Source organism: Schistocerca americana, chromosome 3 (assembly GCF_021461395.2).
Source record: "Schistocerca americana isolate TAMUIC-IGC-003095 chromosome 3, iqSchAmer2.1, whole genome shotgun sequence".
NCBI classification, from domain to species: Eukaryota; Metazoa; Arthropoda; class Insecta; order Orthoptera; family Acrididae; genus Schistocerca; species Schistocerca americana.
In genome coordinates, this window is record NC_060121.1 from 974,872,635 (window position 1) to 974,898,011 (window position 25,377).

Sequence of the window (25,377 nt, forward strand, 5' to 3'; positions counted from 1 at the left end):
TGGTATTCTTGACCGAAGCCGCTACTATTCGGTCGAGTAGCTCCTCAATTGGCATCACGAGGCTGAGTGCACCCCGAAAAATGGCAACAGCGCATGGCGGCCTGGATGGTCACCGAACCAAGTGCCGACCACGCCCGACAGCGCTTACCTTCGGTGATCCGAAGGGAACCGGTGTATCCTCTGCGGCAAGGCCGTTGCCGGCGCAGTATACGTAACCTTCAAAATGGCGTGTGTAAAGGAGGTGCCATCCAAACAGAGAGCTGCTGTTGAGGGTTCTTTTTTGCCGAATGCCACGGCGTCGCTTGCAGAATGTCTACGGAGCCATGGCTGTGAACAATAGCACGGTGAGTCGTTGGGCGATGCCGCATCCTCAGGCGGTAAAGTCATGACGAGGCTCTTCTGTGACTCTGAAGGTGTAATTCTGTCTCATGTTCTCCCTCATGGTGCAACGATCAACTCTGAAGTGTACTGTGCTATCCTCAGGAAACTGAAGAAACGGCTTCAGCGTGGTCGTCGACGTAAAAGTCCAAAAGACCTTCTACCTTTCCATGACAGCGCAAGGCCTCGTATAAGTCTAGTCACCCGAGAGGACCTCACAGAACTTCATTGGACTGTTCTTCCTTATCCACCGAACAGTCCAGATCTCGCACTTTCCGACTACCATCTGTCTGGCCCACTGAAGCATGCACTCCGCAGAAAGCAGTACGTGGGTGATTGGGAGATTAGTGATGCACCAAGACGCTGACTTCGGCGTCGACAGTTAAAGTGGTACTATACGGAGATACAGCATCCAAAGTCTGACAGATAGCCATGTAGCATTTAAAAGGAAATTAAAAGAATTTATTAGTGGCAACTCCTTCTACTCATTAGATAAATTTTTAGATATAGTAAGTGGGTAATTTCCCCAACCTCCACAAAACAATATTAAGTGTCATGTAATATTTTGTGTAATGTAATATCTTGTATAGACACCTTTTATTAACCTGAAACGTTCCACATCATTACGAAGTGTCGTACTCATGATCTATGGAACAAGTACTAATCTAATCCAATCTAATCTGTCCTGCGGCTACGCTATCTTTCGGAAGTGACGGAAACTTTGCGCGCTCACTCAGGTCACTTCAAATAGTACATATGTAACGTTTCGCATTCGTAGCATTGTTTTCAGCTGAGAAAAAAATTGCGCTGCATTACTTTCTAGGCAACCCTCGTAATAAGATAATATTTTAGTATTGATTATCCCTCTTTTAATTTGATTGTATTGAGTTTTTGGATTTGTTGTTTAATGATTACTGCTAGAGGTTCAGTTTATTTGACTTCATGTCATTGTAATTTCTTCATTTTTATGGCTTTGATTTTAATAATTATGTTATATTGTTCCTTTTGGTTCTGGCAGTGACATACATTGTTATTTAGTGAAAAAGAGAAGGAATGCTTCTACTGTTTGGAAGGTGCCAGGACGTGGGCACCTACACGATAGTTTACGAACATTAGTATTAATAGTAAAGGAACTGGTCAGGGCATCAGATCATCACTCTATTGAATTATGGCCGGCCGTTGTGACCTAGCGGTTCTAGGCGCATAGACCGGAGCCGCGCCACTGCTACGGTCGCAGGTTCGAATCCTGCCTCGGGCATGGATGTGTGTGATGTCCTTATGTTGGTTAGGTTTAAGTAGTTCTAAGTTCTAGGGGACTGATGACCTCAGATGTTAAGTCCCATAGTGCTCAGAGCGATTCTATTGAATTATGATAAATATGAGGCACTCTCGAGCAATATTCCCTGCATGTCTGCATGATTGATCCACTAACTTAAAGCGTTGGTGAGAAGTGTCGGAAGCTGAGAATTGTGTAATGTAAAGTCTGCAGATGGCCGTAGCTCGCCGGGCCGCCGTGGGCGGCAGGTAGCGGTCACCGGAAACGCGGGACAATACGGAGCTTTTGGGGATAGCCCGGCAACCGGAGCCACCTGTGCTGGGCAACACGTGGCGAAGACGGGAATTTCGTTTGCCTAGGGGCGTTATGACCTACTCGATCGTTGGGTAGATCTCAGAAATGCCGCTGGAGGCATTTCGGCGATGATAGAGCGTTCGACATTGGCCGAAACTGAATATTCTTCCACCGCGTTTTCGTACGCGTGGGAGACGGGAGAATTGTGGAGAGAGTGGATTTCGCTTTCAGCCATCGAGCGGTACGGAGTTGGAGACGGCGTCTTGGCCATCGTCTTCGAAGGGAGATATACGGTCTGTATAGCAGCACTGCATCAACTCGTTTTCCGTACAGAGTTCTGCGGTTAGAGCTCTGTGTGTGCTGAGAAGCGAATTTTCACCAACGCTTAACCACTTCCAACAACGTACCTAATATTCTTGATCTGGTAGTTATCCTTGCGAGGTGCCGAGTATTTATCAACGTAGCTGCCGGTAATAGGGGCTCGTAATTGCAAATTGTTAATGTGCCATTCTCAGGAATGTGTGGGTGGACAAAGAAATTCACATTTTTTTTGTAAATTTTGTCAGTTGTGGGGGATATCAAATTAAAATGCCAGTATTACAGTCGAATTATCGACTTCATTGTAGCTGGCATTTACCTTGTCCCAGTAAGCTTTACGTGTACTCTAGTCACTGCACGGCTTGCCCAGACGGGAGGGAAAGAAGGTTTTCGGTCTTCTACGTCAGCGACGGACAGATAAGCGCACATGTCTACACGGTTAGCTGTAAAACGTCTCGCAGGGGTCTCCCTTTTTTTCCCAGCACGGCTGAGAATCTTCCGCGCGACTGCCTCTAATCTGGCAGAAACTCTCTCTTTTATGAGGGAAGGCGAGGAGTGAGTTCTTTGTGGCCGGGAAACGGCCGGTGGAAAGCGAGCGCCGCGCCGCACATTTCGCAACGGGCGGTAAAAACGGCAGCGGCCGCCAGCGTCACCGCAGAACAGTGGATGCGGGGCTGGCGAGTTCCACCGCAGCGCTGCTGTTGCACAGCCTCCCAGCTGGCCAGCGCGGCTGCCTCTTTCATGCCATAACAGCATGTCTGGACCCGCAGATAAGAAACGCCTCCCCTACATCTGCAGTCCGAGGACTTTTTTGATCTAGCACTTCATGCCAGTCTATCCTCTGCAAGCCTCTTCATCTCTACATCTACATGGCTACTTTGCAAATCACACCTACGTGCCTAGCAGAGGGTTCATCGAACCACCTTGACACTAATTCTCCACCACTCCACTCTGGAACAGCGCGTGGAAAAAACGATCGCATATGTCTTTCCGCGCTCTAATTTCCCTCATTATGATGACTGTTTCTCCCTGTGTAGCTCGGCATCAACAAAATATCCGGAGGAAGAAGTAAGTGACTGAAACTTCGCAAGAAGATGCCGCCACAGCGAGAGACGTCTTAGTTTTAATGATGTCCAGTCCGTGACACCTTCTCCCCCATTTCTCGATAAGACAGCCCTTCTTTGAACTTTCTCGATGTACTCCGTTAATCCCATCTGGTAAGGATCCCACACCGCACAGCAGTACTCCGAAAGGGGACGGACAAACGTCGTGTTTAGTAGATTTGTTCCATCTTCTAAGTGTTCCGCCAATGCAATCCAGGGCTCTGAGTGCCTCTGTGACGATTGCTCGGGCCTCGTGTTCTGTCGTCTCTCTAGGTCAACTGCTTCCTTCTTAACGCTGTGCTCGGCGACGGTTCACTCATTCCTCCCAACATCGTCGAACAATGGCAACGCTCCTATTCAAATGTCGAACGATTCGCCGATTACCTTAACCGGCTTCTTTGAGCCCAGCTGCCCGTCCTGTCTCTAATGTGGATATCCGTCTCTATTGTTCAGGCACCTGTCTGCGAGGCATAGCTACTGTCCAACAGAGTACAAGGAATGAAATTCTCAAAGCCCTGGTATCGACATGTCCGTGGGTCTATTGTGCTTGCCAGCTGCGCGGTGAAATTGGCTGGAGTACCACACTTTCACCCATCAGCCACCAAAGTTTGAGAGGTGGCATGAGCCCCCTCTCATATTTCTATCTTACGATTTTCCTCTCTAATTGCATGCAGTGAAAAGTCGCCATTCCTTCACATGCGGACTTCCCACGCAGCGTCTCTCGTCACCCGGGTGGTCCGGTGACAGGCGGGATCTGCTGATCTTGAAAGGGTAAGCCGACGGGTGTGAGGGAGTCGAGTGAATGCTTTCCAGACGTCGACATTGTAGAATAGCGGCAGACACGCTCGCAGGGGCCTGAAGTAGCGGCTGGGCTAGAGGTTCCGTTACTTCGCAGAAACTTAGCGAAAACACTTTCTGGCGGGCTACCAGCGAGGCGTGGGAATGACTTGTCTACCCAGGCAGTCGTGGCGGGCAAATTCCCGCGCTTTCTGCAAAATCGTAACTGTGATTGGCTTCCTCAGGGCATAGCTCCGTGACGTAGCAAAATCGGGGCAGAAATTGGCGCCAAGAATCTCCATTGGTGGAATGGTAGTGCTCCGGCAATAGGGTGGAATTTTCCGCCGGTTTTCGAGTTGCTGATTGGAACAGTTAACCACGGCCACTGCCGTGGGGGCGGGAATGTTCTGTGTACGGCTTGTACGGGTGCTCTTTTGGAGTAGTCGGCTCTCGCCTTTCAGTCGGAGTAGGTTACAACACTGAGCTCTCGCTGCTCTGGACAGCCTGCCTTCCGTGGGCTGTCTAATATACTTTTATTTAATTGTAACTGTTTAACGAAGTTGCTGAAGTTTCGACTTTAACGTAACTTTCCGAGTACAGTTGGCAATTGAGCGTTCTGCGTACAAGCGGCCTATGTTGTCTGTCTTGGGCAGTTTTGGCTAAAGTTGACTGTATCGGAGTTACTGTGTGACTTCGCTTGTTAAAATGAATCACTGTACTGTCAGTGATTGTGTGGCGAGCCTTCTTTGTCTCCCTCAAAGGCGCATCTGTATTGCTAGGAAGTCTTTAGTCTGGAACAACCAGACCAGCACAATTTGTTTCGGGCTATACTCGCGACATTATCATCACCACGACAGGACGTCGAAGCAACCAGCCATCACTTCCAGTACGCCAGATCGTGTCCTTGCAGCTAAAAAGACAGCTTGGTAATGTATGTCCGCAGCACCGGCAAAGCAGGCATTTTTGCTAGGCAATAATCAGAGCTCAGCAGAGCGCGGCTGTTGGTCTTTTCTAACTTAGTTCTATCTTGGGTGTTCACTGTCTGAGTTCTCACTAATGTAGCAGCAATTAATGTTGGGTTAGCTGTGTGTCTCTCTTAATATTTGAGTTGCAAGGAATTGGCTCCACATACCACTTTGTCATAAACCTCACAATCTAGTTTAGGGACAACTTCACCTTCACAGCGTTTATTTGAGTATCCAATTTGAGTCAATTTGATGTATTGTAAATGTTTCATGTGTTTTTGTTTATTATTTTGTGTTTAGTCTTAATAAATCATATTGTTATTTTGGACAGAACTTTCATTCTGTTAATCGGTAGAGCAACCCATCATTTCTCACTACGTTAATGAAACCTTCCTTTATTTAACTTATTTATCAAATTAAATTATTGCAGGTGCCAAACTCTTTTCTACTCCACTTGCAGGGTTGATTACAGTCAGTTCGCGTATCTTTTTAATCCATGTGCAACAGCAAAAGTCGGAGTTAGAATAGGGGAGGGGGGGGGGGGGGCTTAGAGCATCATTTACATATGAAGATTCTAGAAGAATTTAGTGTTAAATACACTGCTAGCCCCGGCACCTCGCAAGTTTACAGTTTTACATTGTCCGTCGATACCTGCCTGGATATCAGTTTGTGACCAGGCTGCATAACTTATTCGTGGTGCGTCTTTTTTTTTTTTTTTTGTCTTAGTGTATTTAACAGGTTCGTAGAAGTGTTATTCACATTCACATATTGGTACTTCAGTTTCAGAGTTAAGTCTGTTTCTTGTCACTGCTGTGAACAGTCTATAACCACGTTCACACTCCATTGGACCACTGGGAGAGACAGCCGGAGTCTCTCGGTATGGGGTCAAATGGTTCAAATGGCTCTAAGCACTATGGGACTTAACATCTCAGGTCATCAGTCCCCTAGACTTAGAGCTGAGCTACTTAAACCTAACTAACCTAAGGACATCACACACATCCATGCCCGAGGCAGGATTCGAACCTGCGACCGTAGCAGTCACGCGGTTCCAGACTGAAGCGCCTAGAACCGCTTGGTCACAGCGGCCGGCGGTACGGGGTCATCTCAGTTCTTGTGAGGCCAAATGAGGAGCTGCTTCAGTAAAGAAGCAACGGTATCATCAAGATCCACGTAATGGCAACAATATCTGGACTAATTGTTGACGTGGTGATCACGATCATACATCCTCGTAGTGCCCTGTAAGCAGCATCGGCCAGTCAGAACACCAAGGCCTAACCCACGAGTGGTGCTTACGTCTTACGTGTATAGTCTAAAAATTTTGCCAACTGCCTTGCCGCAGTGGTAACACAGGTTCCCGTCAGATCACCGAAGTTGAGCGCTGTCGGGCTGGGCTAGCACTTGGATGGGTGACCATCCAGTCTGCCGAGCGCTGTTGGCAAGCGGGGTGCACTCAGCCCTTGTCAGGCAAACTGAGCAGCTACTTGATTGAGAAGTAGCGGCTCCGGTCTCGTAAACTGACATGCGGGCGGGAGAGAGGCGTGTTGACCACATTCTCCTCCGAATCCGCTTCCACTGACGCCTGTGGCCTGAGGACGACACGGCGGCCGGTCGGTACCTTTGGGCCTTCATCGCCTGTTCGGACGGAGTTTACTTCTTCTAGGTTAATGATTTTAATTAGAACGTTCTAATGAATTCATCGAAAAGAGAGAGTTGGGTTGTTTGGGGAAGGAGACCAGACAGCGAGGTCATTGGTCTCATCGGATTAGGGAAAGACGGGGAAGGAAGTCGGCCGTGCCCTTTCAGAGGAACCATCCCGGCTTTTGCCTGGAGCGATTTAGGGAAATCGCGGAAAACCTAAATCACGATGGCCGGACGCGGGATTGAACCGTTGTCCTCCCGAATGCGAGTCCAGTGTGCTAGCCACTGCGCCACCTCGCTCGATCGAAAAGAGACTTTTTAACCTTTTGCAAATTCATATTTGACGTCTTGTTTAATTAATAAATAGTGTTCAAGTTTAGCGGATAAGCCGTTCGACAGTAGCCAATCAGAGCGTAGTATGCTTTCCACGTCAGCTGAAAGCAGGAAGTTACTGAACTTAAGTACCGTATCGAAACCTACACTAAGCAATTTACGTTGGTCGCAGAACAGATCAATACTTCTATGTGACGTCAGCTGCCTGACAAAGTGCGTGCACGAAGCTCTATATGAGTATACAGTGGTCAGGGCTGCAAGAGCCAGAGGTGCTCTGTTGTGATGCGCTGTCGGGTGCACGCCCTCGCGGCCTCTTGCCCGGCTGGCGTCATTTGTTTGGCGTGTCGTGCTGCCGTGCGGCGGATGACGACCGAGCGCCGGCAGTGTGTCACGGGCGGCCGCTACCGAAATAGCGGCGCGCGGCGAGCCAGCTATACAGGGGCGCCCACAGCAGTCGGTCACGTTCACATCCGGCAAGCGAACAGCCATGGCGTGGAGGTCAGACGAGGTCTCCTGGAACCGATTGCAAGTAAGTTGGCTTTCCCTCTGCAGTAGGGCCGATGGTAACGGAACGGAGCGTCAACAGGACGTCACACCGAGTGGTGAAAGAGCGGTTATGAAATATCATCCGTAATACGATAAATCTGAATTTTGTTGTTGTTATTGTTGTAGATGTTGTGGCCTTCAGTTCGAATACTGGTTGGATGCAGCTTTCCACGTCACTATACCTGCAGCCAAATGCTGGGCTGGCTCCTGTGAAAGGACACGACCGATTTCCTTCCCCATCTTTGACACAGTTCGAGCTTGCGCTCCGCCTCTAATTACCTCTACTAAACCCAATCTTCTACAACTACATCTACATCCATACTCCGCAAGCCACCTCACGGTATGTGGCGGAGGGTACTTTGAGTACCTCTATCGGTTCTCCCTTCTATTCCAGTCTCGTATTGTTCGTGGAAAGAAAGATTTATCGGTATGCCTCTGTGTGGGCTCTAATCTCTCTGATTATATCCTCACGGTCTCTTCGCGAGATATACGTAGCAGGGAGCAATATACTGCTTAACTCCTCGGTGAAGGTACGTTCTCGAAACTTCAACAAAAGCCCGTATCGAGCTACTGAGCGTCTCTCCTGCAGAGTCTTCCACTGGAGTTTATCTATCATCTCCGTAACGCGATTACCAAATGATCCTGTAACGAAGCGCGCTGCTCTCCGTTGGATCTTCTCTATCTCTTCTATCAACCCTATCTGGTAAGGATCCCACAATGCTGAGCAGTATTCAAGCAGTGGGCCAACAAGTGTACTGTAACCTACTTCCTTTGTTTACGGATTTCATTTCCTTAGGATTCTTCCAATGAATCTCAGTCTGGCATGTGCTTTACCGACGATAAAAAAAAAAATGGTTCAAACGGCTCTGAGCACTATGGCACTCAACTTCTGAGGTCACTAGTCCCCTAGAACTTAGAACTAGTTAAACCTAACTAACCTACGGACATCACACACATCCGTGCCCGAGGCAGGATTCGAACCTGCGACCGTCGCGGTCTCGCGGTTCCAGACTGCAGCGCCTAGAACCGCACGGGCACTTCGGCCGGCTGCCGATCAACTTTATATGATCATTCCATTTTAAATCACTCCTAATGCCTACCCCAGATAATTTTTTGGAATTAACTGCTTCCAGTTGCTGACCTGCTATATTGCAGCTAAATGATAAGGGATCTTTCTTTCTATATATTCGCAGCACATTACACTTGTCTACATTGACATTCAGTTGCCATCCCCTGCACCATCCGTCAATTCGCTGCAGATCCTCCTGCATTTCAGTATAATTTTCCATTGTTATAACCTCTCTGTATACCACAGCATCATCCGCAAAAAGCCTCAGTGAACTTCCGATATTACCCACAAGGTCATTTATGTATATTGTGAATAGCAACGGTCCTACGACACTCCCCTGCGGCACACCTGAAATCGCTCTTACTTCGGGAGACTTCTCTCCATTGAGAATGACATGCTGCGTTCTGTTATGTAGGAACTCTTCAATCCAATCACACAATTGGTCTGATGGTCCATATGCTCTTACTTTGTTCATTAAACGACTGTGAGGAACTGTATCGAACGCCTTGCGGAAGTCAAGAAACACGGCATCTACCTGGGAACCCGTGTCTATGGCCCTCTGAGTCTCGTGGACGAATAGCGCGAGCTGGGTTTCGCACGATCGTCTTTTTCGAAACCCATACTGATTCCTACAGAGTAGATTTCTAGTCTCCAGAAAAGTCATTATACTCGAACATAATACGTGTTCCAAAATTCTGCGACTGATCGACGTTAGAGATATAGGTCTATAGTTCTGCGCATCTGTTCGACGCCCCTGCTTGAAAACGGGGATGACCTGTGCCCTTTTCCAATCGTTTGGAACGCTACGCTCTTATAGAGACCTACGGTACACCGCTGCAAGAAGGGGGGCAAGTTCCTTCGCGTACTCTGTGTAAAAGCGAGCCGGCCGGTGTGGCCAAGCGGTTAAAGGCGCTACAGTCTGGAACCGCGTGGCGGCTACGGTCGCAGGTTCGAATCCTGCCTCGGGCATGGATGTGTGTGATGTCCTTAGGTTAGTTAGGTTTAAGTAGTTCTAAGTTCTAGGGGACTGATGACCTTAGCAGTTAAGTCCCATAGTGCTCAGAGCCATTTGAACCATTTTTTGTAAAAGCGAACTGGAATCCCGTCAGGTCCAGCGGCCTTTCCTCTTTTTCTTCTTTCCTTCATCCATTTTCGTCATCTCCGAATAACTCCTGGTACACACAGCCATTCAAATCTGCTTACTGCATTTGTGCCTAGCTCTCCCTGTACAACATTTACCCCGCCCACTTCCCTCCATTACCAAACTAAGGATTTTTTCATGCCTCAGGATGTTTCCTAACAATCGATTCCTTTTTTAGACAGGTTGTGCCATAAATCTCCTTTTCCCCAGTTCGATTCAGTAGCTCATTAGTTACTCGAACTACCCGTCTAGTCTTCAGCATTCTTCAGTAGCACCACATTTCAAAAGCCTCTATTCTCTTCTTGTATGTTTGGTATCAAAATTAAGGAACTACATCGCGCAACATAATTAAAGGATAACTTTTTCGAAACTCCATAACTCCCACCGTTACGGAGCGTAAGTCTGAAGGTGGGTACTACCTTCCACTCTAACGGTGCAAAAGTGTGGCACCCTGCGACGCCACCCTCGGACTCGAAGACTTTTCAATCAGAAAGGTGTCGACAAATACGAGCCGGCCGCGGTGGTCTAGCGGTTCTAGGCGCGCAGTCCGGAACCGCGCGGCTGCTACGGTCGCAGGTTCGAATCCTGCCTTGTGCATGGATGTGTGTGATGTCCTTAGGTTGGTTAGGTTTAAGTAGTTCTAAGTTCTAGGGGACTGATGACCACAGATGTTAAGTCCCATAGTGCTCAGAGCCATTTGAACCATTTGCCATTTGACAAATACGAAAAAAAGGCCACAGCTCAGAACTTTGTGTGACGTGTAAGTTGGGTTAAAGGTGTGACATTGGCAACAAAATTCACCACAATTCTTCCCAACGCCACCGTGAGCGTGTCACATGATGGGAAAGTCGTCACAGCCCCTTTTACACACATTTCACCCCTTCTTTTGATGCCCCTGCGATGAAGGTTATAAAGGCGGCGCCCAGCGTTGAAATCACGCGAATTTCTTGTGTGGCCTAGGGAAACGTTCCGGACACACATAAGTTCAGAATCGGTACGAGAAGACCTTAGGAGTTGGTATAAACGTCGTCAGTGAAACCACCCTCTTCCCTGAGATGTCGATTCCCACACATTTCGCGGTCGAAAACGTAAGTTCGCAGTGCGATAAGCAACAGGGAGAAGTTCTTGACAGCCTTTACACTGCTGACACTCTCTGACTCTTCAACTCTTCTCTAAGGACACTGTGACGCTCCATCCCGATTAAACGCCATCTGACCCCTCTAGAGGGCAGCGCGACTGCAGTTTTTGCTCTAGTGTACAGGTTGGAATCACTAGGGACCGTTCAAAACCACTCGACGGAATTTGAATGTGATCCATGGTAGAAGGTAGCAAAGGGTACTTATGCAAGTTTGTTTGTGTGGCCATCCTCCGCAGCACGCATATAAACACTTGTTTTGTACATCAAACTGCCTTTTCCTGCTGCTAGTTATTTTATTTATCCCATACGCGTTTCGCCTTCTCCTGTTCTAAGGCATCATCATAACGATACAATTTTGTTAGTTATAGATTATCAAACTGTTCACTTCGCGATTTTTTGTAAAAATGTAATTACTTACGATTTGCTGATCTGCGTTTTCTCACATCTGGTCTGGAGGTCGCACTACCACTTTTATCACTGTTCTATATTCACATCTTTGTGTTTTCGCCATCCACACACTGTCCACCATGTTTCTCACTCTTTTTTGTGGTGGAAGTGACAGAAGAACGATAGTGACGAAACGCAGATCAGCAAATTGTAAGTAATTACACTTTTACAAAAAATCGCGAAGTGAACTGTTTGATAATCTATAACTAACAAAACTGTATCGTTATACATCCCACTGATGATGCCTTAGAGCAGGAGAAGGCGAAACGCGTGTGGGATAAATAAAGTAACTAGCAGCAGGAAAAGGCAGTTTGATGTACAAAACAGGTACTTATTCATTTTCATCCATCTCCTATGGTGTGATCGAGAGGGGGGGGGGTTAAGTGTTAAGATGTAAAATAACAATTAGGTTCCTTTAAGAGTATGCTGATTCATTAGCTCCATACTTAAGGTTAGGTTAGGTTAGTGTTTAACGTCCCGTCGACAACGAGGTCATTAGAGACGGAGCGCAAGCCCGGGTTAGGGAAGGATTGGGAAGGAAATCGGCCGTGCCCTTTCAAAGGAACCATCCCGGCATTTGCCTGAAACGATTTAGGGAAATCACGGAAAACCTAAATCAGGATGGCCGGAGACGGGATTGAACCGTCGTCCTCCCGAATGCGAGTCCAGTGTGTCCATACTTAAGAATCATACACAACCGTTCGCTCGAGCCGTCCGGAGTGGCCGTGCGGTTCTGGGCGCTACAGTCTGGAACCGAGCGACCGCTACGGTCGCAGGTTCGAATCCTGCCTCGGGCATGGATGTGTGTGATGTCCTTAGGTTAGTTAGGTTTAATTAGTTCTAAGTTCTAGGCGACTGATAACCTCAGAAGTTAAGTCGCATAGTGCTCAGAGCCGTTCGCTCGACGAACGATCCGTACCCAAAGACCGGAAAGTTGCGCAGGTTGTAACGCCGGAAATGCATATCCTCCTATTTCCATCTATTGTACTATTATTTTTTTCCTTGTTTTGCTACCGCAAGATATGACATTTCTGTCTCTTTATATATTGTAATTGCTTTACTGTTTGGATATATATATATTTATGCACTTATGTCGATCTATAATTGGTTTGTTTCGTAAATATTATTTGTATTTTTACGCTGGGTCTTGCCTAGGGAAAACTGCTATCGAACGATTACGTCGATAGGTCGTGTGAAGAATCAAAGTGTGTAGGATCTTTGGTAGTGTTAATTCTGCCGCGTGGAGCGCGGGCGGAACAGTGAGAGTCTGGCGGGAGTAGCGAGTGGAGCAGGTGTTGTGTGACGCTCCCGCGAGTTGCCGCGCTTTCGGGGTTTGGCAGCATGTAATTGCGCTCGACTCGCGATGATAGTTTCTGACATGGTGTCGCGGACGGGAAGCATTAGCTGGCGCACATCAAGAGCCCGTTTCGCCTGGTGACCGTGTCGAGAAGAAGGCGCGCCAACATCCAGCTTCTGCAACAGCGACGGCCGACAATGAGTGACTGTCGCCACCTCCTCGATCGACGGCTTCAAACCTTCAATCAACCAACAAGGAAGACTAAAAGCACGTAAAGTTTCAGAACTGTATGGCAGACCTCAGCTTTTCAAATTGTTCCATTTGTCTCGCAAAATTACAGCAACTTAGCATGAACCTCTGTTGCTCATTGTCCCAGTTGCATTGCCAAGCAGGGTCCCTTCCTTTTCCGAAATGAACCCGAGTGTCGTTGAAATTCAAACGCCAGCATAATTCCATTTCACTGCTTTAATTTCAAAGTTCAATTCAAGCATTAGCTGGCTACAATAGTTAGATTACACAAGCACAAATTAAGAGTGCGAGTTTTGTTACCGTATTTTAGCTTACCTGTGACTGCAGCTCAGCTTGGTACGTACTAAATTTTACTATTGTTAATTGTTCAGAATCATTTAATTCAAGTTCAAAGTAAAATCTCTTGTTTCTAAATTGCGTAGAGTCAAGTTGCTTTTGAAATGATTGTTGAGGTAGTCCAAGACTAACCGTATTTTACTGGATTTCGATGTGCTTCAGAAAGAAAGCTCACTATTAACTTCAGTCACTAAATTAACTTTCGATTTTCCGGTTTTATTAATTCTTTTGCTAAATTAAGTCAGAGTGTAGCGAAATTTATTACTTCTGACAAACTTTCAGTTTTCACACTACACGTGTCAACCTTCAGTTGCCACGCTTCTAGTGCTAATTATATGTGTAATAATCTTTCTTTTTCAGTTACTATAGTAATTGTCCTTAGGACTGGCGACCGTGATTTCCCCAAATCTCAAATACCTAATTACCGCTAGTTAATTGTTAATGTAACGGCTGCACATTTACTTTCTTTATTAACTTTACCCCTTTTCAAAATTAATTTCCACCAGTTTCATTAGCACATATCCTTTCATTTAGATGTAACCCTTTCCTCCCTCTTTACCGATAGGTTAACTTCGGTGACGATTGCTTTTCCCAAATTTCCATTAGGTACACGCGGTTTAATTTTTCACTGTCATTAAGGTCGGTAAGTAAGGGGGGAGGTTACACGTGGCGACCTGGTGACAGGACAATCTTCAGATTTGAGGTTGTTCTGGACACGAATTTTCTTTGGTGCAAATGTCGTAACAAAGTACTGGTTACGTACAGGCCGTTACGTCAGCGAGAATAAGTAGTGGGAGTAATCCTAATTACATTTGAGATTTGTCATTTATACTGAAAATTATTAAAATGAGTGAAGGCAACAATTACCAAAATTTGGTAGACTTGGATACGGAACAATCCGTCGAACAGTGGGAAACGCGCACGGCGGTTCCCATTGTTCAGGGGCAGGCGGCTAGCATGAAAGACGCGACCGCCGAAACGCAACAAAGAGCAGAAATGGAATTCCAAACTTTAGAAAATGTTTCGGAATCGGAAGCGAAAATCAAATCTGTACCCCTTGATGATGAATACGGGGGAACATGTATAGAGGAACCAGCTACGGAAGTAAAACCGGTAGTCTCCGGGAATTTAACTGATTTATTGAATGTTTTGATTAATGAAATCAAGAGTCAATCGGCAGAAATTATAGCTCTGTCTGCCAAGCAAGAAGCTCAGTCTGAAAAGATTGAACGAAAGCTAGACAATCAGAACAAAGCTATTAATGTTGTTAACAACAATGTTGGAGTTGTTAATACAAAAGTTGATAAAATCAAAGAAGATATTGTTGTAATTAATACCGAAATCGGTAATCTTAAACAGGAAATGATAGGCGTTCAGGCGGAAATTGCGAGCATAAATACTCGCTTTGATTCCGAAATTAGCAGAATCGAGAAAAGTGTAGGAGAAGCAGTTGCTCCGATCATCGAGAATAAGGAGACGGAACAAATTCAATTAGTGAAAAAAGAGGATCAACAGAAGGTGGAAACTTTAAAGGCTTTAGTGTCCGAAGTAGACACTAAAGTGAGGGAGCAGGCTAATACCTGCGAAGAGAAAAAGAGGGAAGTGGAAACGCTTGCGACAACCACTTGCCAAGTAATTACGAGAGTGTCGGAATTAGAAAAGAAATTTGATGAAAAACAGAGCTATGTGCCAATCTGTGCACATAGTTCGGAATTGTTGACGAAAGAGGAGCGGTTCGACCCCTTGAAAAAAGGCGGTATACACGCGACGGATTTCATTAAAAATTGTGAAAGAGTTTTACCCAGACCATGGACTAATGAGAGAAAAATTAATGCGGTTATTGATGTGCTGGCTGGTGATGCCAAGCGTTGGGGCTTAAACCTCAACATTACGAACCTGACTTTTGACGAGTTTAAAAATTTGTTTCTGGCTGAATACTGGTCAGAGCAAAAACAGCAAAGTGTCTGGCGCGAATTTGTCGTATCGAGGCCTTTCGATGCGAATTCGCGCGGTTCGATGAGGGAGTTTTGTGAGGGCTGGATCCGCAAGTTGGAATATTTGCGTGATCGCCGCACGGAATCCGAAATAGTCTGGGAACTATACAAGAAGCTTCCAGATGATACAAAACGCTACGTAGGAAGCAATTACAGGACAATCAATGATTTCCTGGAAAGAGTTGAGGACGAGGACAATTGGCGCAATAATCGCGACAGTGGTAGAGGCCGTGGTAACAACAACGGGTACCACCCCAACCATAACAACGATAACCATGGGAATAATGCATACCGCAGCAATAACAATAATGGTTCGGGCCGTAATAACAATCGGTACAATGCAAATGATAACAGGAATGACAGAAACCAGTATCATACTAACGTGATACGGGCTTCACAGAATAGTAATAACGCCAGAGGGTGTGATCAGCCGCCTCAGCAGCATCCGGGGAGCGTATCTGCTGGGACGAGACAGGGAAACCATTAGCCGCGCCGGTGAGGGGCCGAGCGGGCGTGGAGAAATTTTGGCGGCCCAATAACAGGAGAAAACCCAGGTATCGTCATTATGAAAATTCCGTGTGGAATAATCAACGGCGGGAGAGTGTGCCAGTGTTAAGAGAAAGGAGTGCGCCCACAAGTAGTAAATCAGCTGTATACATGGCAGCAGAAAATACATTCACTGTCAGTGAGAACAATTTAAGTAGTGTTCCGGAAATCGATTATAAAGTGGCAGCTGTAATACCCACAGCGGAACTGGAGATTGAGTTTAAGAATGATTCGCAATTGTTTAGAGAAGATCAGATGTCGGATAAAACGTCCGTCATTGAGCGAGGGGATGCAGAGAGGGATGAGGTCTGGTTAAGGCAGTTCGGTCGCTTATACGACGAACTAAGAGATTATAGGGGTCTGTATGGGAGAAGTGTTTATGGGGAGCGCGTGCAGTATTTGCCGCGTCTCGTCCCACAGGAAGATAGTGATTGTGAAGTGATGGAAAGTTCTGGCCCTAACCGGCAGACTTTACTAGAAATAGTTGATGTTAAGGGGGAGCACGAGCAAGATGCGTCGTGTTTCGTCCCGCAGGAGTTAGATGTTGAAGTAGTAACGGAAAGTTCTGGCCCTAACCGGCAGACTTTACCGAAAGTTACAGTGGTAGAAGTAGCCGACCCATCCGACGCAAACCTCCAGTTTAAACATTGCGAGAGTATTAAGGAGAAAGATTACGAAAATTTTAGTGATAGCCGGACACAATTGGTAGAAAAGCACATAGATTTCAGCGTGTATGAGGTTAGAGCTGACGTTATGCGGTCAGACGGTAGCAGTGTGGGTTGCGCAGATCCAGAGGAAGTAATTTCAGATGCGACTGGGCACATTCCTCCAGGTAGATTGGCAGATGAGATCAATCTGACCAAAGAGGAATCAACGAAGGTGACAATTAGTGAATCGATAGCAAAGCAACACTCACTAGTTGACGAGTTACAGGAAAAGGTTTCGGTATTGGAGGCGAAGCTACAGACTAAGCCTCAGGACAAACGTGTTGAAATTAAAACTGTATGTGAACAGAGGCTGAAAAAGCCGCCAGATAAACCGGATTTAGGATCAAAGCCGGATGGTTTTTTCTGGAATGACCTGGATATAGACGAGGATTTACTGTGGGAAAATAAAGAAACAGTCGAGGACAAGTGTAGACAGATAGTAGTGTCTGTTAATATGCACGACCTACAACTAAACGTGTTGATTGACACCGGTGCAGAATTGAGTGCTGTATCTGGGAAAATATTTGAGTTACTGAAAGACAGACCTGGCATCGTAGTTATGCCAGTAACAGGAGTGAAAATTATCGGTGCTACTGGGAAGGCCAGTAAACCGGTCACAAAACAGATTTTTGTCAACTTCGAGATATGTGGGGCACGATTTGAACAAGAGTTTGTCGTCGTGCCAGACTTAACTACGGAAGTAATTATCGGGTTAGATTGGCTATTAAAGTACCGTGCAGTGATTAACTGCGAAAGCAAAACTTTGACATGTACGTCCCAAGATAAAACAATAGTAGTTAGTTTTGACGAGGCAGGAGACGGTGTGGATAGGCAATACCAGCCTATACACATTGTTAACTGGCCGGATGGTATTGACGTAGGTATGAATCTGAACTACTGTAATGTGAAGAATCTCGGCATTGACAATAATGTAGAAAGTGAATTGGAAAGTATTGTAGAAGGTGTGTCAAACGTAACACACGAACAAAGACGAGGCCGACTTTCCCGTACCTACTGCCATCACAACCATAGGGCATGGGGCAAATATGAAGCAGAATTTAAGAGAATTATGAACACCTTGAGACATGAATCTACGGGATTTTCTCCAGAGGAAATCCTGTTGGATGACAGAAGTAAAAGTTTAGTGGAAGTGATAATCAAATTCCCTCCACGGATTGACATTAGTATTGGTGTGAAAAAAGATCGTTTGCGAGAAGTAACGAAGCTAAAAGCTGATGCTCGCATACGTCGTCATGACGCTAAAGCGCGTTTTGCTAAGTTTGCAATCGGAGACTTAGTACTTGTAAAAGCTCATGAGAAATCGAGCGAGATAGACCATGAAATCTCTAAATTTAAGTTTGTTTATAATGGACCATATAAAGTCATTGGTATACCTCACACAAATGCTTACGGAATATTGTAGACTTGAAATTGTACCAACCAAGGATTGATTAGTACCACAGATAGGGTAATTTGCACAGTATGTAGATATAGAGTGTAAGATTTAAGGATGTGCCATGTGGCGATGCTTTTGCCTGACCTAGAGGTCATTAAAGAAGTTGTAATTAATAAGTAATTAATTTTGAGTAAATGATTTAAGAGAAAGTGATTATTTATCAATTGAAAAATCCAAGCTGCTAGTTTAAGTTTTCAGCTGAGTCACAGTAGATTAAGCAATGTAAATATGATTTTGTAACTAGCTGTAATATTTCATGAATGTGTGTTTTTATTAGTCATTGCCGATGTACTTAGACGCTGTTTTAAGTTTCAGGCTAGTACATGCGTGTCATGATGGACAGTGTTGAGTTATCCGCTGTGATAGTGTTTATGGACTCCTTGAGATTACTCGGGAGTGAGTTTTTCCGAAAGAATTCAGTGAAACGGACGTTCTGGAAACGCCGTTACAAGGGCGAGTGAGATCAAGCGTGCCGCACAGGCGGGCGCAACAATACTTGCGAGGCGAAGCCGCTGTCGGCTCTTGTGCCGCTGTCGGCTCTTGTGCCGCTGTCGGCATCCTTTGTACTTGCGAGTACGGAAGGCGGAATTGTTTTTCTTCCTGGACAGCTGAAAGAATTCTACTGTCAATATTTATGTTTTTTTCGATCTGATGTATATTATTTTCTTGTTTAGCGTTAATTGGACATGACGAGAAAATTAATTATGAAAAGGTTACATAAAAATGTGTATTCTATGTAATTAATTATTAGTTTGCGTATTTTGATATACCTGTTTTTTATGACCATGCACTCTGATCAATTTTGCAAATAGTATTCCATTTCTTATAGTGTTACGAATTTTAATGATTTTGGAATAGCTAAACCATTTTCTATGTTTTTTATGAATTTTGATATGTTGTCAACCTGTTTTACTTTGTGCAAGATGACAGAGTGGAATAAGATTAGCAGTGTCTCCACTCAATTATTATTGTCTAAAAATTGGTTTATGGTTAAATAGGCGAATGCTAAATTTTTTTGATGTTTTGAGCATATGCATTTCCGCTGTGTCTTTTTTGGGACATTTTCTGAGTCTGTTTACGTTACACGAACATCCTCAGACAATGTGGGGCACGTGTAACGCCGGAAATGCATATCCTCCTATTTCCATCTATTGTACTATTATTTTTTTCCTTGTTTTGCTACCGCAAGATATGACATTTCTGTCTCTTTATATATTGTAATTGCTTTACTGTTTGGATATATATATATTTATGCACTTATGTCGATCTATAATTGGTTTGTTTCGTAAATATTATTTGTATTTTTACGCTGGGTCTTGCCTAGGGAAAACTGCTATCGAACGATTACGTCGATAGGTCGTGTGAAGAATCAAAGTGTGTAGGATCTTTGGTAGTGTTAATTCTGCCGCGTGGAGCGCGGGCGGAACAGTGAGAGTCTGGCGGGAGTAGCGAGTGGAGCAGGTGTTGTGTGACGCTCCCGCGAGTTGCCGCGCTTTCGGGGTTTGGCAGCATGTAATTGCGCTCGACTCGCGATGATAGTTTCTGACATGGTGTCGCGGACGGGAAGCATTAGCTGGCGCACATCAAGAGCCCGTTTCGCCTGGTGACCGTGTCGAGAAGAAGGCGCGCCAACATCCAGCTTCTGCAACAGCGACGGCCGACAATGAGTGACTGTCGCCACCTCCTCGATCGACGGCTTCAAACCTTCAATCAACCAACAAGGAAGACTAAAAGCACGTAAAGTTTCAGAACTGTATGGCAGACCTCAGCTTTTCAAATTGTTCCATTTGTCTCGCAAAATTACAGCAACTTAGCATGAACCTTTGTTGCTCATTGTCCCAAGTTCATTGCCAAGCAGGGTCCCTTCCTTTTCCGAAATGAACCCGAGTGTCGTTGAAATTCAAACGCCAGCATAATTCCATTTCACTGCTTTAATTTCAAAGTTCAGTTAAAGTCTCAGAGCTGGCTACGATATTCAGATTACACAAGCACGAATTAAGAGTGCGAGCTTTGTTACCGTATTTTAGCTTACCTGTGACTGCAGCTCAGCTTGGTACGTACTACATTTTACTATTGTTAATTGTTCAGAATCATTTAATTCAAGATCAAAGTTAAATCTCTTATTTCTAAATTGCGTAGATTCAAGTAGCTTTTGAAATGATTGTTGAGGTAGTCCAAGACTAACTGTATTTCGATGTGCTTCAGAAAGAAAGCTCACTATTAACTTCAGTCACTAAATCAACTTTCGATTTTCCGGTTTTATTAATTCTTTTGCTAAATTAAGTCAGAGTGTAGCGAAATTTATTACTTCTGACAAACTTTCAGTTTTCACACTACACGTGTCAACCTTCAGTTGCCACGCTTCTAGTGCTAATTATATGTGTAATAACCTTTCTTTTTCAGTTACTATAGTAATTGTCCTTAGGACTGGCGACCGTGATTTCCCCAAATCTCAAATATCTAATTACCGCTAGTTAATTGTTAACGTAACGGCCGCACATTTACTTTCTTTATTAACTTTACCCCTTTTCAAAATTAATTTCCACCAGTTTTATTAGCACATTTCCTTTCATTTAGATGTAACCCTTTCCTCCCTCTTTACCGACAGGTTAACTTCGGTGACGATTGCTTTTCCAAAACTTCCATTAGGTACACGCGGTTTCATTTTTCACTGTCATTAAGGTCGGTAAGTGAGGGGGAGGTTACAAGGTCACATCAGTATTCAAGAAAGGTAGTAGGAGTAATACACTAAATTACAGCCCCATATCATGAACGTCGATATGCAGCAGGATTTTAGAACATATATTGTGTTCCAACATTATGAATTACCTCGAAGAAATCTGTCTATTGACACACAGTGAACACGGATTTAGAAAACATCGTTCTTGTGAAACACAACTAGCTCATTACTTGCAGCAAAAGTTGAGTACTATTGACAAGGGATCACAAACTGATTCCGTATTTCTTGATTTTCGGAGGGCTTTTGACACTGTACCACACAAGCAGGTTGTAGTAAAATTGCGTGCTTGTGGCATATCGTCTCAATTATGTGACTGGATTCGTGATTTCCTGTCATAGATGTCACAGTTCATAGTAATTGACGGAAAGTCATCCAGTAAAACAGAAATGATGTCCGGCGTTTCTCAAGGTAGATTTATAGGCCGTTTGGTCGTCCTTACCTATATAGACGATTTGCGAGACAATCTGAGCAGCCGCCTTACGTTGTTTGCAGATGACGATGTCGTTTATCGACTAGTAAAGCCATCACAGGTACGGAACAAATTGCAAAACGATTTAGAAAAGATATCTGAATGGTGCGAAAATTGGCAATTGACCCTAAATAACGAAGAGAGTGAGGTGATCCACATGAGTGGTAAAAGAAATGCGTTAAACTTCGGTTACACGATAAATTAGTCAAATCTGAAGGCCGTAAATTCAACTAAATACCTAGTAATTACAATTACGGACAACTAAAATTGGAAGGCACACAGAAAATGTTGTGGGGAATGCTAACCAGAGACTGCGGTTTATTGGCAGGACACTTAGAAAATGTAACAGATCTACTAAGGAGACTGCCTATACTACGCTTGTCCGCCCTCTTTTAGAATACTGCTGCGCAGTGTGGGATCCTTACCAGATAAGTGTGACGGAGTACATGGAAAAAGTTCAAAGAACGGCAGCGCGTTTTGTATTATAGCGAAATATGGGAGAGAGGGTCACACAAATGAGACAGGATTTGGGCTGGACATCATTAAAACAACGGCGTTTATCGTTGCCGCAGAATCTTGTCACGAAATTCCAATAACCAGCTTTCTCTTCCGAATGCGAGAGTATATTGTTGACGCTGCCCTGCATAGGGAGAAACGATCACCATGATAAAATGAGGGAAATCAGAGCTCGTACGGAAAGATATAGGTGTTCGTTCTTTCCGCGTGCTGTACGAAATGGGAAAAATAGAGAATTGTGGAGGTGGTTCGATGAACCCCCTGCCAGGCACTTGAAAGTGATTTACAGAGTATGCACGTAGATGCGTGTAAACAGAACGGCAAAGTGTTCCTTTACGACCTCCCCCCGCCCCCGCAGTTCAGCAAAAACCTGGTTTCCAGTCACGCAGCTTAGTTGCGAACTTTACACTACTGGCCATTAAAATTGCTACACCACGAAGATGACGTGCTACAGACGCGAAATTTAACCGACAGGAAGAAGATGCTGTGGTATGCAAATGATTAGCTTTTCACAGCATTCACACAAGGTTGGCGCCGGTGGCGACACCTACAACGTGCTGACATGAGGAAAGTTTCCAACCGATTTCTGATACACAAACAGCAGTTGACCGGCGTTGCCTGGTGAAACGTTGTTGTGATGCCTCGTGTAAGGAGGTGAAATGCGTACCATCACGTTTCCGACTCTGATGAAGGTCGGATTGTAGCCTGTCGCGATTGTGGTTTATCGTATCGCGACATTGCTGCTCGCGTTGGTCGAGATCCAATGACTATTACAAGATTATGGAATCGGTGGGTTCAGGAGGGTAATACGGAACGCCTTGCTGGATCCCGACGGCCTCGTATCACTAGCAGTCGAGATGACAGGAATCTTATCCGCACGGCTGTAATGGATCGTGCAGTCACGTCTCGATCCCTTACTCAACAGATGGGGACGTTTGCAAGACAATAACCATCTGCACGAACAGTTCGACGACGTTTGCAGCAGCACGGACTATCAGCTCAGAGACCACGGCTGCGGTTACCCTTGACGCTGCGTCACAGACAGCAGCGGCTGCGATGGTGTGCTGAACGACGAACCTGGGTGCACAAATGGCAAAACGTCATTTTCTCGGATGAATCCAGGTTCTGTTTACAGCATCATGATGGTCACATCCGTGTTTGGCGACATCGCGGTGAACGCACATTGGAAGTGCGCATTCGTCATCGCCATACTGGCGTATCACCCAGCGTGATGGTATGGGGTGCCATTGGTTACACGTCTCGGTCACCTCTTGTTCCCATTGACGGCACTTTGAACAGTGGACGTTACATTTCAGATGTGTTACAACCCGTGGCTCTACCCTTCATTCGATCGCTGCGAAACCCTACATTTCAACAGGATAAAGCACGACCGCATGTCGCAGGTCCTGTACGGGCCTTTCTGGATACAGAAAATGTTTGACTGCTGCCTTGGCCAGGACATTCTCCAGATCTCTCACCAACTGAAAATGTCTGGTCAATGGTGGCCGAGCAACTGGCTCGTCACAATACGCCAGTCACTACTCTTGATGAACTGTGGTATCGTGTTGAAGCTGCATGGGCAGCTGTACCTGTACACGCCATCCAAGCTCTGTTTGACTCAATGCCCAGGCGTGTCAAGGCCAGAGGTGGTTGTTCTGGGTACTGATTTCTCAGGATCTATGCACCCAAATTGCGTGAAAATGTAATCGCATGTCAGTTCTAGTATAATATATTTGTCCCGTGAATACCCGTTTATCGTCTGTATTTCTTCTTGGTGTAGCAATTTTAATGGCCAGTAGTGTATCTGTCGGAAACCTCCATACATGTTATGTGCGGTGGCTGCTGTAGTTTCTTGGGGTTCGGCAATTCCTTCGAAACCTCTCAGACGGTGTTTGCCTATCTTGAGGCGCTGGAGCAGCCCGAAAGCAGAATGCATGCCGTGGTTCCAGACCGGTATATTCGTAACGCGCTCAACTGAGGTGCCCATGTGACGCCCAGGGTATTGCCGAACTGGGGGGCCGGTAGGGCATCCGGCCAACCTCTAGCAGTAACATTTCCAAAGCCAGTTAACATTCCAATCAAGTGACAGTATGGGATGAGACCAATAAAAAGAAGAAAGGATTTTGTTCTTATTTATGGTCAGTGCAGGTTTTTCCTTTCTGAGGTGCTGCAGAACCTAAATCAGTTTCGCTGTCAGATATCTGACTCGTTTTGTGGAGAAACGTTCACAGAAAAACATCCAAATCGTCGTGATTTGCAGAGTGTCATCGAGACAAAGTGAACTGTACGTCAATGGCTAAGGAGACGCGAAAGTATTAAATACTATTGTAACGCGAATGAGCGCCGCAAGAAGAGGTGAACTTCCGATGTACGGTTCCCCCCACTGGCGATGACGTCGCAAGTTTCTTCCTGAGTTACCTTAACGTTGACGACCCGTTCCATTCTGCTGTAGAGCTGTGTGAATACCGCCATTTGAAATGCTGTGTGGAATGTTTTGAGGTCATTCTGTTCCATCAAGTGTGAATCGACTTTTAAACGGCGTCGATTCCAAACGTCAAATATTGATGGATAGCGGACTGGCCTGTGTAAAGGGCTTCCCGCTCTGTGTTAGGGATATGCGTGACGGGGCGACGGTAGGGCAGCTTACTGGCTGACAGATTACGAGAGATGTTCTCATCGCCACTCGTTCGTCGTCTTTCACCTTACCTGCTTCGTGTTGTATAGATGAAAGGTAGACAACAAAGATTTAATTATCTCTTCTAAAAAAAATCCAGCCGCGACATGATACTTGACGGTTGAGTCGGTCCTTCTTCTACATATTCACCTTCCAATGTGACACATTTTTTCCCAGCGATGGACCTTGGTGGTAGTATTTTACGATCTGGCTGCTGAGGAAACGTTCCAGTTCCAAAATAATTTCGTCGCCATTTTCGAAATACCTGCCTCCCAACGGTCTCTTCGTCTGAGGAAATGGGTATAAGTCTCTAGGAGCATGACAGGAGAAAACGGGGATGTCAGGCAAAATTTGATAGCCCAAAGAAGTAGCGCGCGCGCGCGTGTGTGTGTGTGTGTGTGTGTGTGTGTGTGTGTGTGTGTGTGTTTGTTGGGAGGGAGAGAGAGAGAGAGAGAGAGAGAGAGAGAGAGAGCAGTGGGAGTACGTGAGCAGTCGCTGAACCCAGCGACCGGCAACCTTCGTCATGTTCGAAATGTTGTGAAGGAAGTTCGATCGACGGCTGAGTTTCACTTTTCCCAGCTATCGCCTCGATTGTGAAGCGCCGGTACTCCAGCACCAGGGCACCCACACCTGTTGCGATTCGTGATTCTTCGCGTACAGGTGGTCTGTTACGCCATTCAGGCGTATTTGATCACGGCGTAAGAGCCTGCACTACCCACCCCTTGAGTCGGGAGGGTGTTGTCACAAATATCTAACCGACTATCCAGCTTTACATTTTCCGCGTTCTCCTAAATTACTTAAGGCAAACGCTCACAATATATATAAATGACCTAGTAGATAGTGTCGGGAGTTCCATGCGGATGATGCTGTAGTATACAGACAAGTTGCAGCATTAGAAAATTGTAGCGAAATGCAGGAAGATCAGCAGCGGATAGGCACTTGGTGCACGGAGTGGCAACTAACCCTTAAC

At 45.5% G+C, this 25,377-nt stretch overlaps 1 protein-coding gene across 1 annotated transcript in view; it reads left to right on the forward strand.

The window, feature by feature from the left end:
* Positions 1-7,480: 7,480 nt before the first annotated feature.
* The window catches only part of LOC124606734 (CD151 antigen-like), a 147,532-nt gene continuing 129,635 nt past the window's right edge, over positions 7,481-25,377 (forward strand). The window contains exon 1 of the mRNA XM_047138765.1: positions 7,481-7,611. Coding sequence (XP_046994721.1) covers positions 7,570-7,611 — 42 coding nt within the window. The 5' untranslated portion in view covers positions 7,481-7,569. The remainder of the gene's footprint in view (positions 7,612-25,377) is intronic.